Below are 15222 nucleotides of genomic sequence, written 5' to 3' on the forward strand. Positions count from 1 at the left end.
CTTTTCGTGGTTGATTGGAGCAAGGCTCAGCGTCCAGGATAGAGGAAAGGTGAATCAACACTAAGTGAATCAGGACAGAGAAAATAGAAAAATATTGTTGCGCTTTGTCTATGATATAAACTATAAGTCGATCCAGCGGTTTCAGTGATTTCAGTTCACGGGAGACGTATCACCAATTAATATGTCTAGTAACGAGATATATAAAAGGAAGCACCGGGCGTCTCTGATGTAATGGTGTCCAAATCGATTGCAGGATTCTGGGTAGGTATTTGCAACAATGAAGCTTTGAAGTGCTAACTTGAAAACAAGGTTCGTTCAGACACCTTATTGCTTCACGTGCAAACTTTGGCTTGATATCGTGTGATGAGACTAGAGCGCAGGTAAGTGAGGCTTTAGGTGATAGAGTTTAAATCATTCCTCTATAAGAAGATCATATATTCTTCCTACTATAATAACACACTATCACTAATTTATAGTTTCAATGTGAAATATTCTCCGAGAAAGAGTGCGGTAGTGGAAGCAATTTCCCCGGCACATAAAATGTACGCAAGGAGATTACCTCTAATCCGCATGAATGAATACTTTCACCACGAATACATGGACACAGTGAATAACTTCCTAACCTCTTGGGCCATTAATTTTATGTTTTTAGGATCCCTAGGCACGTCATGACCATTTTCGTGAACCACGAGTTGAGACTTCCGTGGATCACAGAGATTGTACAGAGCAACGGAGGACTCGAATACAAAATCCTTCTTTCCGGCAATGCTAAGGGTTGGAAGAGTGAGGTATCCTTCAAGATCCGCATCAACGACGGGGCTTTCTCCGGGGTTCATTCTAAACGGAGGAAGAGAGTTTAGGAATATCGCACACCGGAATGGCGGGGGATCGTATGGACGAGTCTTCGCATGGTGAATCAGAAATCCAGAGGCCAAGGTTCCTCCGTGGGAGAATCCCATAACTCCGTCAAAGGGGCCGTCTTCTTCGATCACATCGTAAAGTAGTTCGTAAGCCTCCATCATCGACTCGTCGGTGTCATCAAATGTCCGCGGAAACTTGTAGTAACTATAATACGGTCCATCAAAATACCCGTCGATCCCCGGGCCTGGCTCTGCTTCGATCTCCCCCTCGATGAAGTGAAATACCGCGCTGTTGTCGCGCTGAAGATCTTTCATGAGCGGGGCTGTACAAGGATGCGGTAAACGTTAGTACTCTGGAATGTCGGGGTGTTTTATTTGCTGGCAATCATACCCAGCTGTGACTGAAGAATCTGGCGTTTCTAGTTAGCTAACGCATAAAGCATCCATAATACCATTACAATACCTTCACATTGGTGCCCCACCCATGAAGGCAAAGCAACCTCATAGGCATGGTGAATACAAAGTCTCGTCTCAGTACGTGAATAAAAGAAATCTCGAATATATTGGCCAATGTTGCGAAGTCCGTAACTGCACGTTCATTATTACAAAAGTCCTACATTTAGCAGAAGACGCAAGTGCTCGATTCTTATATTTCTAGCTTAGACGGCGAATTTTTGGAAAACATCACCTAACATCTTGCACAGGTGCAATTTCTACGTCGTAAGTGGTTTGTGGAAATGCATCCCCACCAATCAGATCAATAAATTCATTTACTACTGGGAGACGAATAGCGCAGAGAAGCTAAGCGATATCTCCAAAAAGTTCCGTATAAACCGCAGAAAATACGTCGCCAAATGCGAGTGCCGAATTACCTAGCTAGGTAAGCCTACCGGATATTAATTAGGGTTGAGGAATTAAAACCCTAATTTCACCTAGCGTCAATCTATATTTACAAAGACAGTGGCTGCACTGCAATAACTAGAATACAAAAAAATCAATGCTCTCTAGCTACTACAAATCATATATATATTTAGTAAATGTAATCTGTATTAATCTACAGTCTGGAGGCCGTAGATGCAATACGAAAAAGTAGCCGCGGCTGTATTTCCGTCAAGAAGCGGGCAGGTGCACAGTAAAAAAGGGGGAGCAGATATACTAATTCTACTAAAAACAATGATGACACTGACAGAAGAAATTCTAGATACAGCTTGGCTTATCTAAGTTACAGGTGAGCCTGACGCACAATCAATGCTGTTGTTTGGGCCAACGTAATCTCGGCCTCTTTCTCAATCCGCGTGCACAGGCCACTACAAGTCGGGATATCGCGAATGAGACCAAGCACCTGGCCTGCTGTCCATACCTGCAGTCATAGTTACTACGTAAATTTCTATCTGAGGATGCGGGAGCCAGTTCACATACGCCGTAATCCGGATCCCCAAGCCGAAACACTTCCCTCCCCCGTTTACCACTGACATACGGGGCAATCTCTCCAAAGTCATCCGAGCTAGACGTACTTTTTTCAATTTCCAATGCTTCCCGAGTTACCTTATTCTTGAACAGGCGCATAGTATTGCGCCACCGCCGGAGCACCAGAACCGTGTCAGTTTCTTGAGCCTTGACAATCTCTTCCTTGATGTTGGCGTGGATCGGGCTTTCGACCGTACAGAGGAATCGAGTACCCATGTTGATTCCCTCCGCGCCGAGAACAAGCGCTGCTGCTAGTCCATGTCCATCCGCGAAACCTCCAGAGGCAATAAAAGGTGTTGTCAAGCTCTGACGTGCCCGACTCAGGAGAATGAGGTTCGTGATGTCTGTTTCACCAACGTGCCCTGCACATTCGAAACCATCGATGCTAAGAAAATCAGCCCCAAGTCTCGCAGCGCGCTGGGCATGTCTTATAGAGGTGCATTTATGTAAAATTATCACACCAGCGTCCTTGAGCTGCGTAATTATTTGTTCCGGATTGTTGCCTGCAGTTTCAACGACTCTGACCCCCTCTTCTATGACTACTTGAGCATATGCTCTATAGTCTGGGGGCACCATTGCCGGGAGAATTGTAATATTTACCCCAAAGGGGCGGCTCGTCATATTTTTGCACCGCCGAATCTCCTTGCGCAAATCTTCAGGGGAAGGTTGTGTAAGCGCCGTGACAATACCTAATCCACCTGCATTGCTAACAGCCGAGGCGAGTTCTGCATACCCTACCCATTGCATCCCACCTTGCACGATTGGGACTACTCACGAAATATGACAACTATTAGACACTGGCAGGAATTATGTTGAAAATGAGGGGAAAGCTCTTACTCTGGATACCCAGTGCCCTAGTAAGGCGTGTGTTGAACGGCATTTTGATATCGATGGCTAGCTAATGGAACTAGGCGAGGTGAGGACACGGGGTTGTCTGCTATTTCAAGTGATCGAAAATTATAGAGATTGTAGAAGAAGTCATATTTTTTTGCATTTGCTTTATACTCAGGAAACGTATCGTTGTCCGGGCTGCCTAGATATGCACTCGCCGGTGCTTAATTACAGAGTCAGCGGGAAGATCGACGGCTATCCCGCGGAGGCCACATACATTTAGATAATCACGAATCAGGTTTCTGACATCTGGGTAGGTCTTTATTGTTCTGTACTGATTACCGCGGCTACATTCACCTTCACTGTTTCCTCTTGCAAATCTCTAACGTATTGTCAGTAATATCAACGGCAGAGGCTACCCAGGCAAAGTCAGCGTATCTTTGGATATATCCAAGTAGAAAATGACTAGATGCCAAATACTAGATAGTGTTTCTACTCGTCGCTGGCCGAAGATGTCGGGAATACTTCGAGGGCAATAGGAAGCAATAGCAAGACATTGATGCCGTCAGATTTATTTTAATGTCCCAATGGTGGCAAGTCGTAGATTTTATAGGATTCTAGGATGATCGCAACATATGTATCTTGATTCGTGTTGAAACTCACGAACGGTTTTTGGAGAGTATTTTAGCATATCTTGAAGATTACTATAACGATACCATTCATAAATTCAACAGAAGAAACTCTCAATTCGTACTTGTCCGTCTCCATTCCCAGCCGAAAATATACACCAACAATGCCAAAGGCACCGTCGCTATCCAGATTGCTGCCACGACATTAAAACTATTGGCGCGCCCTATGGTACCCAGAACCCAGGTTATTGCTGCCGTAGAAACAGCTCCTAGAAAGCAGCGGACCATGTTGTTGGCCGCAGTGGCAGTCGCAGGCGCGTCCAGATTCAGATCTACAATTAGCACGTTCATCACGTTGTAGCTTGATGTCACGAAGTATCCGATGAGAAACAAAAACACCAGCGCGACGCTGATAGGTGCTTCCTTCTCCAAGATCAATCCATAACCTGCTATGGACACAGCTCCCATAGTTGCAGTTGGCAAGGTGATCTGTAGACGCGCCCTTTCGATGGGAAATTCGGATAAGTCAGGTTTTCCATTTTTGATAGGTGGCATGCCAACAGTCTGTTTCGCCGCGACTCGCCGAAAATTCCAGTCAACAATCCATCCATTTGTGAAAGCTGATGCTATTGTCCCCAGGCCAATGGGGATGTAGGTCATCCCTAGTTGGAGATCATTGAGGTGATAAATCTGTGTCCATTGAGATGGTATGCTAGCGGTAACGGCGTAATAAGCGGCGTATCCAATTCCATTAACGAACAGCACGGGCCCGGTTGGGAGCTGGAATAGTAGTCGAAGAGTAGTAATCGGATTCGGGAAGCGTATTTTTGGTCGCTCAAAACGCTCTACTGTCTCTTCGCTCGGTATTTTCCGAGAGGTTCGTAGATCGAGCAATGAGCGATTCCACGCCGGTGGCGGGACAGATCCATCGCCAACTATTTTTCGACATGTCTCTGGAAAGAATAGCAGAAGAGGAATAAAAAATACTGCTGAGACTATTGCAAGAAACCAGAATATCATCCTCCATCCCCAATATTCGCTCATCAGGCCACCAAGGGTAGGACCAAGAGCTGGTCCGAGGACCCCTCCGAGGGATGCAATGCCCAAGAATGTTCCTCTCTCAGCTGGGGTGACTACGTCTGCGGCGACAGCGTTGGAAAGAGCCACAGTAGCGCTAATACCAGTGCTTTGTAATGCTCGAAGAGCCACCAAAGCCCAGTAGTTATTCTGCAGTGCGAGTGCGATATTGGTAATGATGTAGAGCGAGAAACACAGCATGTATACGGGCCGTCGACCTGCTGAATCGGAAAGGTTCCCCATGAAAGTGGGAGCTAATCCTTGGAACACCTGTGAAGACTATTCAGTGCTCTTTCTATTTGTTTTAGCGGAGTCAATTTCAACATACCATGTATGCTGTAATCGTGAGATTCATCATCTCCGCGTTAACATTGAGATCCCTGGCAATGGAATTGATTGCAGGGTAGTAAATATTAGAGGAAAATGGGGAAAAGGTAGATGCAAATGCTGCTATCAGCACAATGAAGAGCTTTTGTCGCCCAGTAAATTGTGAATATTTTTCTGGAGACCTTCTCAGCAAGGGAGTCCTCTCGGAGTCTCCAATACGGTCAGACGGGGTAGAACGTGAACTCAATGGTTCAGACGCATGTCTATTGTCCATCGCCTGCTTATTGGTCGTTTTGATGTCCTAAATTCAGATGGAAGAAGCACGTCGAAATTCGTGAAAAATATTGCCAGGTTGCAGTGATGATCAAAGACGAGTATCAGCGGACAGCTAATCAGGTTACTCAAATATAGTAGTGCTATCAATTCCAGGCTGTCACTTGTCTATGGAAGTTTCCCATACTGTATAGGTTAAAGGAAAGAATCCGGATACTTAAACGTAGGCCACCGTGTACGGTAGAATTAAGTGCCCGGGGTCTAAGTAAGAAATCCGGGCAATTTTAACAATTCTTGAGTCAACACTGCCCCATCTCCGAGCAAATCCCCGGCGAACAAGTCATTTAGTAGGGGCTACATAGACCCCCAAGTACGATAGCCATAAATTTTTGGGTCTACGACACACATTTCTCTGGGCCACTCTCCTATAGACCAATCAATTTAGATCCTTGGCTGAGAACATGGAATTTCAATTCTCTAAGCATGAGTCTAGGGTTCAAAGCTACATGTCTACAAATAACTGACACTCTTTTCATTGATTATCATGACAATGATTCCAGTGTCTATCGGTCACGAAAGTATCAATTCATTGAAAATACATGGTGTGGTGGGTCTTTGCAAATTACAGCTTTTTTTCTCTAGGAATGATAACCTTGTCTTGCACTGGATCTGTCTCACCGATGTAGACATGAGTGGGACGGAATAGCCTAATATCTCGCACTGATTCAATGTTGACTAGGGTTAGCGTTTTAATATACATGAAGTGTTGTATTTGGAGCGTTGACTTACGCATAGACTCTCGATAATGAGCCATAATACCTACAATCCGTTGTGCTAGCATCGCAATAGGGATTTCTTCTGGTGTGAACCCCCTTTTTTTGGACAAGAGAAACAGAAGATCAGAAACCAAATGACAGTCAAAATAGCAGATGCTTCGTAGATACTTACAGTGCAACGAAGAAGAAGGTTCCATAAAAGTCTGCGTTGGCATGTAAGCCACGTCGGAGAAAATACTCATCGGTCGAGGAAAGACGATCAATCTCTCGTGCAGTTTGCAGCAATGGGTCGGAATCAGCATCAAGTTCAACCAGCATGTCCTTTATTGGCTTGACTCGCGGATCAACGGTTTTGTAAGTCCGATGGCCATAGCCAAAGAGTCTTTGTTTCCCGGTCCGGACATTATCTAGAAAGGCCGGTACGTTTTCGACACTGCCTACTTTCTGCAGAGTTTTGTAGGCCGCTTCTGGAGCACCAAAGTGCAATGGACCGTATGCAGCGGCCAGGGATCCTATCAGTCCTGAAATGGGATCCGTTAGCGAAGACGCCGTTACCAGCAACGAGAACGAAGACAAGGCCATCCCGTGATCTGCATTCAGTACTGCAAAGCGCCGGAAACAAGAGAGTTTGAGAGGATCAGGTCGTTCTGTAAACGGTTCGACTAGGCCCATCATAATAAAGAGGTTCTCGTGGTAGGTGTTGTCGGTTGTTGCGGGTTTAAATTTTATTCCTCGTCGGTGGCTAGCAGCAAGACCAACTACAGTTGCAAAAGCAGCGACGGTCTTAAGGATTGCCTCATCGACCTTCTCTATATTTCCATGGTATATATTTCCTCCATTATAGGCTGGAATAGAACCAACATCATCGGCTAGGTATGCTGATAGCCCTGCCACAATCATCGGCATGATCGGACCAGCTTTTCTAAAATGGCGTCAGTATATGCAAAAAGAAAGAAAAAAAAAATAGCATGTCCTAAGCCAAAAACGTACGGGAATGTGGTGATGACCTCTACGACGTGCTCCGGGATGTTGGCCATGAGTGTGGCTAGAGTCTTTCGTAGGGACTCTCGCTGGGACAAAGTGGGCAATTTACCCCAGACCATAAGGTGTAGCATATCCTCAAACTCAGCGTCCCACAATTGCTCCAGCGCATACCCACGAAATAACAGTAGCCCGCGTTCGCTGTCTCTGTAATTGGTAGACGATTTACGTTCTTGTCAACATCATGCAAAACTAAGCACAAGGAGACATGTTTTTGTGGATTCAAAGAACTCCAACTCACGTGTAGGTCATGCCTGTTTCCACCACAGTCGTGTTTTGCAGTCCTGGATCGTAGAGACGAAGGCCATCAGCCACCTTGTCCGCCTTGTTTGCTCCATTGAGTGAAGCTTTGATCTTCTTGAACGCTGTTGCGAGAACGGTATTACGATGGATTGGGATTTCGTATTCTCGAGATGTTCGAGAATCTTTGATGTAGAGGGACCCGTCAGACATAGTTGTGTAGTATATATGTATTCGTAATCTAAAACCGAGTCAATTCGAATAGACCTGCTCTTCTTGGTATGCTAAACACGAAAGATATCACAGCCCGTGACACTGAGAAAGAAAGGAACAATGAAACTATTCAGGATAAACCGTGTGCCCGCGAAGCCTCACTATCTTTTATCTGACGCCCCCTGAGCGGAGAAGATGTTTTAGTCATCTTGAGTCCTAAGGTTGAATAGTCAATGTCCTTTAGCTCGGACATAGACATAATCAACACGCGCACAGTTATCCGAATGTCCCCGCGGCAACTTCTATATCAAAGACTCTTATTCCGTTGAGTATACCCCCATGAAACCGCCTCTTGATCAGCCGGCTTACTCACGACAATGAACGAGCTAGCAAGTCAGTGTAATATATGCAAGCCAGTGATCATGGTTCTAGGGATTCAGAGACAATGCGGACATCTATGGACGCCATAAGCTGACACTGTCATTCTAGCCCATGCTGTGACGACAAGGTGATTAGGGAGCGAGGCAGTGCACGGTGCATGACTAATCTCTGCATATATTATCCCTGAAGAAGGGCAATCCTTGACCTGACACTGCATGTCGCACTTGCATGGCATCGTATTGAGTGGGGTTTTTCCTTTTCCGTCACGGCCACAGCCATTTTATACTGTTACTAGATGAGCAGCAATTGGTACTCACATACACTCCTCTCCTTGGTGTGTGGTTGCGACTTTACCGTCATACGGCATGGAAGCTGGATTGCTATCTTAGCGCACCAATATTCATTCATGTGAGGACGTTTATACCGAATTTATTGGTAGCAAAGGATTATAATATATCGTTGAACACGCCGCTCCCGGCCCGCTTCCGGTCAACTGGGGGAGATGATCCTGGTTGATGCCAACCGCTGCTGCATGTTCTACATGCTGTACCCATAATTTGGTGTGAGAGGATGCGGACCAATGCATCATAAACCTCCATTTCGTATCTCTCTAGTAGATGGATACTACATTCAATCCGCTGTTGCCCCTCACTGATGTTCTGCAACCACAAGGTTAAGCTTACAGCCCTAGCGAGCCCCGAGAGTAGCGCGCACGTCGCAGTGGCATTTTTGATCAAGCCACCAACTACATTAACAGGTGAAAAAAAAAAGAAAAAAAAAAAAAAAAAATTTCCCGTCCTCTTTTTTCGGTGAGGTGGTGCACGACCGGTCGAATAAGTCATAAATGCAAGTAGTGGAGGAAACACCGGCCAAGTGTCAGTGTCACTGGATAGCATTCAGTTAGCATGCAGGAAATACTTACTGTAGAATATGCCCCGGAACATTTCAACTTTTTAAAAAGACATATATCCCTAGGGGCTAATGTCAAAATTTGATTCTCGTTGTCACTTTGATTCAAGTTCGTCTAGTATCCATCCTCAGTAGAACAAACTTCTCTCATTTGCAACCTGCCGCGCCTTTCTGTATCGATGCCAACACGATGCCTACCCTTTTGCCAGCGTATGATCGGATTCTTGTTGATATCAAGAACTACGTCTTCGGGTATGAGGCTACAAGCGAAAGGGCGCGATCGTGTGCTCGTCTTGCCATTTTCGACGCCCTGGGTTGCGCTATAGAGTCGGTTGCGAAGAGTACACAATGTAGAAGCTTCATTGGACCAATTGTGCCCGGCACAACCATACCAGATGGATTCCGACTTCCAGGTACTTCGTACGAGTTGGATCCGGTGAAAGGGGCTTTCGACCTAGGTGCCCTAATCCGCTATCTCGACCATAACGATGCCTTGGCCGGAGCAGACTGGGGCCACCCGTCTGGTATGTCCGTTCTTCCTTCTCAGTATTAGGTAGTTGTATCGAATGTTATGCTGATTTATCCATCGGTTTTCGTCCCTGTTCTAGACAATCTGGGAGCACTGCTGGCCGTCATGGACTGGCTGAGCCGTGCAGCTACCAGTGGCCGTCTAGTGCACCGAGGACCGCCTCTGACAATAGACACCCTGATAACAGCCGTTATCAAGGTATACGAGATCCAGGGATGCTTGCTGCTGCGCAACGCCTTCAATGCTGTTGGCCTGGACCACACCATCCTTGTAAAGCTTGCGTCGACGGCTGTGGTGTCCTGGCTGCTTGGTTTATCTGAGGACCAAACACTGGCCGCGATTTCACATGCGTGGATGGATCTCGCGCCGCTACGGGTCTATCGATCTGGCTCGAATACTATTCCCCGAAAGGGATGGGCTGCTGGAGATGCGTGCATGCGTGCAGTGCAGTTTGCGCTGTTGACTCGGACCGGACAACCCGGCGCCCCTACCCCGCTCACCATGCCTCGATGGGGGTTTTATGCAAGCATTTGGCGCAACGGCGCTCCATTTACACTGCCAAAGCCGTATACTACCTGGGTGGTCGAGAACGTGTTCTTCAAGGTCATGCCAGTCGAGGGCCACGGAATCGCGGCCGTCCAAGCTGCCGTCGTCCAGGCGCAGCGAATGCTGCACCGCGGCTTGTTGGATCCCGTGAAGGACATCCACCGAATTGAGATTCGCACATGTGCAGCTGCACACTTGATTATCGACAAAAATGGCCCCCTGCATAATGCTGCGGATCGCGACCACTGTATGCAGTACTGTGTTGCCGTAGCGCTTCTGAAAGGTGCCGCTCCAGAGGCCGGGGACTTTCAAGACGGTAGCCTGTATGCCTCCAGCCAGGCCGTAGAGGACTTGCGCGCAAAGATCAAGATTCGGCCTGACGAGTCCCTGACAGCCGATTACCTTGATCTGGACAAAAAGAGTATCCCGTCGGCCTTGGCCATACATCTGACGAATGGCGACGTCCTTGAGGAGGTCTTGGTCGAATTTCCCCTCGGCCATGTTCGTAATCCGGGCACTCACGCTGCCGTCGTGCATAAATATAGACAAAATCTAGCCCTCCTCTTTTCCAGGTCTGAGATTGAGGAAATTGAGAAGATCGTCAACAGCGGCGGCGATAGGAACGTCTCTGACCTTCTTGATTTGCTCGTACGTTACTCCTACACAAAGCTCTAGGTCTACCGTTCTATGTTCATTTTCGAGTACCTTAGTCTTAGTGTTAGTCAGCAAATATCTTCTTCTGTAGACAAACAAAGTATGCGTTGGGTCATGCTATTAATCCATAGGCCTGAGGCTTGACTAACGCATTGATGTATCTAACGTGGTGGCGCTACTAGGAAAGCTTACATGCATGCATGTATGTAATCTCAGCACGAGCTACAGCAACAAGTATGTATTCTAAAGCATAGATTGATAACTGGCATGCTGTGCTACCCTGGCACGTTTCACTTCGTACTACTACATCATGTCGCTTACGAGATTCCTCGGTAAATAGTTAGCAACAAGCTGGCTTATCAATGCTACAATCGGCATTAGGACTTGACCGAAGACGCTGATGACATAGTAGCACGATACGAAGTAGAAGAATGGAGGTTGCCACAGATGCATCCTGCTATCAATTGCCTATTCTAGTAATAGCCACCCCCTCAGGAATGTAAATAAATACCTAGTCGGTGCATGGCCCAATTATCCACCCCGCTTGGGGCCATTTATATTATGCAAGTCTACTCATCGCCACCAAGTACAGGTGCATAAAATTGGGCGTATTTGAAAAAAAAAAGAAAAGGAATCTTGCTGCAAAGGCGAGACATGCTTCCAAGGTTCGCTTGTACTACCCTTATCTGCAAGCAAGTGCTATAGTACTACTTTATGTATATTAGGAATCAGTTGGCTAATCCGCCCGTCTCTATTCTTTATCCGAATTCATCTCCAGGCAGGTGGCTATTATTCATCGATAGAATTATAACCCAGCACTCTTGAGACCATTGATCGTCTTGAGCCTTCCGACGATGGCTAACACTGAAGGTCAAGGGATTAACGAGAATGGCCCAGACAGAGAACCTGCTAGCACTTTCAGTTCAAATGACGATCCAAAGGCAAAGGTGCCAAAACTACGTGCCACGTGTGATGCGTGTCAAGCAGCCAAAAGCAGGTGTTCGCGAGGGAATCCTTGCTTCCGGTGCATGCACCATGGAGTACAGTGCAAATACAGCCCTTCGAAACGGATTGGCCGACCTCAACGGAACACGAACGAGTCAAAGAATGAAGAAAAAGAAGAGAACCCTCCAAAGAGAAAGAAAAAGGCCGCCGATTCAAACTTAAGTTCTAGAAGCTGTGACGAATCAAAAGATCACCGTGCTTCTATCTCAACTACTCCGTCACTTGGTCATAGTACAGTCTCTTCTGCTGCGAACACTATCAGTTCCGCTCTGTCAACTTTGCCGTCCGCCCTTGGAGACACAGGCAGTTGGATGGATGCTGTAGGCGATCCACAAAGCCTTGATGGTGATACTATCAATCTGTCTAGCCTATACAGTGACGAAATGGATGTTTTTAGCTATCCAATCGCTCCAAACTTTCAATTACCATCTTTGGACTTCGTGGAGGCTTCCATCGCTGAAGCAGCCTTTGATAATGCGGTTGGCCATGCACTGAACACTAAAAATCTCGCGACCAGGGAAGCTGGATCACAGACGCCGCGAATAGAAACAGGACAACAGCCAGGGTCATCCATTCCAGGTTTTAATAACAACACTTCGGCAAGTAAATCAACCGTTACGATACACCCAACAGAAATACCTAATATTCGACTTCCTCTTTTCCCAGAAGAGGCAGCCGTAGCACTGTCAAACAATTCCTCTGCCGCATCACTAGGCTGTGATTGCTATCGTTCCATTCTTAGCCGATTGCTTGATTTTGAAGATAGTAGGAAGAATAGCTTGACAATGGCCATTGACCTGATCCTCACCTTGAATAGGCGGACTCAAGACTTGTCCGACAAGGTTCTTCAATGCCAAACGCACTCAACGCATCGGCCAGACCTATTGCTTCTACTTGCCATTGCCATTGACAACGTTCTCTGCATCCTCGAGAGCGTTTTGAACCATAAAAAGCGTCATGATGTTATGACTCGATTCAACATTCAGCCTGTGAATCTTTCCCCTCCTGGATTATATAGCGGTGGGGGTAACAGCTCTTCCATGCAGGCGTCTCACGCAGGGCCGCCAACGAAGTGCAATGCCAAGGAGCTTATATTCATGAAGCTGATAGACAGCCGTCCACTACTCATTGGCAATGTTGAGATTTCGCCTGATGAGAAGGTGGATTTTGGTAAGCAGTTTCTCCAGAGACAGTTGAGCTCCTTATCCTCGGTTGTTCAACGACTGCAGGCATGCATGATGCAGGAGCACTCTCATTTGCTGTCAAGTATCGGTGTTTCCCTGGTGAAGGAAATGCACCGACGCCTACATTCGGTGATAGGGAGGTTGGAGCTTTGGGAGGGCCGAAGGCTTTTCGCTAGATAAGTAGTTTGGGGGGGTTTCTATCTTCACTTCATACAAGAATTTCCACACGCGCCTAATACGAAAGATCTATTCAAGTATCAATAATACAATGTCGCTCTTTCAATTTATCTAGATTGCTGATTATCAATTGCTCTACATAATATGGAAATCCCATGGTTTATTCTCCGATAAGCGCGGCCTTCATTTAAGAAGTCCCATCAAACTGTCCAGTCGTTCCCCCAAGTTGGAAAAGGACATCTCGCAGGCTGTCAGCACTGTTCTCTGTCTAGGCCAAGCCACTTCCCATAGCCCCATAAGTATCTCGTGCAATTCATCCAATATATTACCTAAACTCGCAAGCCGTCGTCGAAGAAGCACTTTAATCAATAACTTTGCGTCCTCTCCTTTCAGTTCCAGTCCACCCCAGCTGATCTTTGCTGGCTCTGATATTGAAACAGATGACACTCGTCCCTCGATTTTCTCGGTCAGTGGTTGATTAGCTTCAGCAAATTGTCGCTGAGTGCCACGATGGTGTCCTTCATCTGACACTATATCAGCACTTAAATCCTCTCTGGTGAACGAGTAGGCTGCGCATGCAGCCTCATATAAGGCGAGCATGTACTCTAGTGTCGGTCTGAGGGTATTAAACACGCCAAAATGAGCTCGACAGTGATCACATGAGATCAGAATATCACACTGTCGAGTGAACCGCGTGCCAACCTCGATAAACGTCTCAAACTCTATGGCGGACTTGTCCTGGATTTCCATCATAATTTGATTGATGCCACTGCAGCAGTTGCATGGCGTCACAGCTCGTGTCATGTCGCCGCTTGAGGAGCTCATATTATGCGTTTGCTGAGTTAATGTTGATTCGGAACTCAAAGCCGTTATGATTCCCCTTTCTCCCCTATACCCTAGCTGTAAGAGGGATTCACTTGTAGCGTTAGTAAAATTCAATTTTGCAACAGTATGGATATGATTTGCTTACACTTTGTGAAGGGAAGTCCTGGTCTGATGCTACTCAAACTCCAACGTCATCAGCAGCCCAGTTGACCAGCCTAGTTTATCCTGCCTGTCATTTCCTATTCTGGCGCAAGCTGAGTTAGAATTTGGCCACACGCGCATCACAATACGGGCCGAAGGATTCCAGCTGAATACATTGCAGCCCACCTGGGGTACCAAGGTACTCTGGCAACTTTTGAAACAAAGAGGGGGCTCCAGTAGAGGAAGCTTGGAAGCCTTTGAGCGGTGGGGATATGACTCTTCTCGTATATATTTGGTAACGACTTTTCTCGCAAGGAAAAAAATATGATCACAATTGTAGAAACCCTGACATTACCAACTCCAACCAGAAGGTCTTCCAATGGCAGATACTGTCCCATTCTTATATCTTACCTTGTCTAGCATGCTACATTACGCGTACAGTCTATGGAAGATACATCTTATGGCTGAGCGAGCCACCAGGGATCTTGCTTCTCTGGCCTTCAAAAATGGTTAGATATCGCTGCATCCAATCATAATGGGACGAAGACAGTGTATTGAGGTATATTTTATTTTCCGCCATAGGGCGGGTCCTGCCTCTATTGCATGTGCTTGCAATGCATATGCGGCCATCAGATGCAACGGACGCATATCCTGCCTTCAGCTCACCAATACATGCATATATTTCTGCACAGCCCGCTGGATTCCAGACACCTGCGTGTCTTCGGCCCAATCGTGGAAGCCATCGGAGCTGATCCGGCTGGAATATTCAGTTCTCATCCTCGGGGGCTACTTGCTTGAATGACCGAACCCGAACACAACCTAAATGTTCATTCTATGGTCGACGGTCAACATGTTATTGGCCACATGCATGCATGGATCTACACAATAAAATCGTACTTATAGACCTTGAATATGAGACATGCATATCTTTTTGGTTGCTAATCCGAAACACGGCCCGGAACCGGGATGATACCTAAAGTATAGGGCCAAACATCTAAATCATATACCCACGAAACAGCCCTACGGCTGTTGCCATTCGAAGTATGTACTCTGAATAGTAAATATTCCCCGAATACTTCGGTTAAAGAAGGGAGAAAAAACACCCCGTAGATAGTCGTCAGACCAAAATTCGCCGTA

At 46.5% G+C, this 15222-nt stretch overlaps 5 protein-coding genes across 5 annotated transcripts; 2 read left to right on the forward strand and 3 right to left on the reverse strand.

The window, feature by feature from the left end:
- Window positions 1–584: 584 nt before the first annotated feature.
- Window positions 585–1371, reverse strand: UA08_07372 (hypothetical protein; the record flags this gene model as incomplete). The annotated part of the gene is made up of 3 exons (XM_020262654.1): window positions 585–1183; window positions 1252–1279; window positions 1324–1371. 3 exons carry the CDS (start codon window positions 1369–1371, stop codon window positions 585–587), a joined length of 675 nt encoding a protein of 224 aa, XP_020117166.1.
- Window positions 1372–2082: 711 nt separating this feature from the next.
- On the reverse strand, window positions 2083–3207 carry UA08_07373 (Nitronate monooxygenase; the record flags this gene model as incomplete). The annotated part of the gene is made up of 3 exons (XM_020262656.1): window positions 2083–2220; window positions 2280–3094; window positions 3165–3207. The coding sequence occupies 3 exons, from the start codon at window positions 3205–3207 to the stop codon at window positions 2083–2085; spliced, it is 996 nt and encodes a 331-aa protein (XP_020117173.1).
- A 694-nt stretch (window positions 3208–3901) lies between these two features.
- On the reverse strand, window positions 3902–7734 carry UA08_07374 (hypothetical protein; the record flags this gene model as incomplete). Its single annotated transcript, XM_020262657.1, has 8 exons — window positions 3902–5134; window positions 5193–5492; window positions 5990–6027; window positions 6143–6184; window positions 6254–6336; window positions 6413–7162; window positions 7231–7428; window positions 7523–7734. 8 exons carry the CDS (start codon window positions 7732–7734, stop codon window positions 3902–3904), a joined length of 2856 nt encoding a protein of 951 aa, XP_020117172.1.
- Window positions 7735–9214: 1480 nt separating this feature from the next.
- UA08_07375 (hypothetical protein) lies at window positions 9215–10774 on the forward strand (the record flags this gene model as incomplete). Its single annotated transcript, XM_020262658.1, has 2 exons — window positions 9215–9548; window positions 9633–10774. 2 exons carry the CDS (start codon window positions 9215–9217, stop codon window positions 10772–10774), a joined length of 1476 nt encoding a protein of 491 aa, XP_020117171.1.
- Window positions 10775–11607: 833 nt separating this feature from the next.
- On the forward strand, window positions 11608–13118 carry UA08_07376 (hypothetical protein; the record flags this gene model as incomplete). Its single annotated transcript, XM_020262659.1, has 2 exons — window positions 11608–12928; window positions 12988–13118. 2 exons carry the CDS (start codon window positions 11608–11610, stop codon window positions 13116–13118), a joined length of 1452 nt encoding a protein of 483 aa, XP_020117170.1.
- Window positions 13119–15222: the final 2104 nt, after the last annotated feature.

The sequence above is a fragment of the Talaromyces atroroseus genome, assembly GCF_001907595.1.
Source record: "Talaromyces atroroseus strain IBT 11181 chromosome Unknown scaffold_11, whole genome shotgun sequence".
In the NCBI taxonomy this organism is placed as follows: domain Eukaryota; kingdom Fungi; phylum Ascomycota; class Eurotiomycetes; order Eurotiales; family Trichocomaceae; genus Talaromyces; species Talaromyces atroroseus.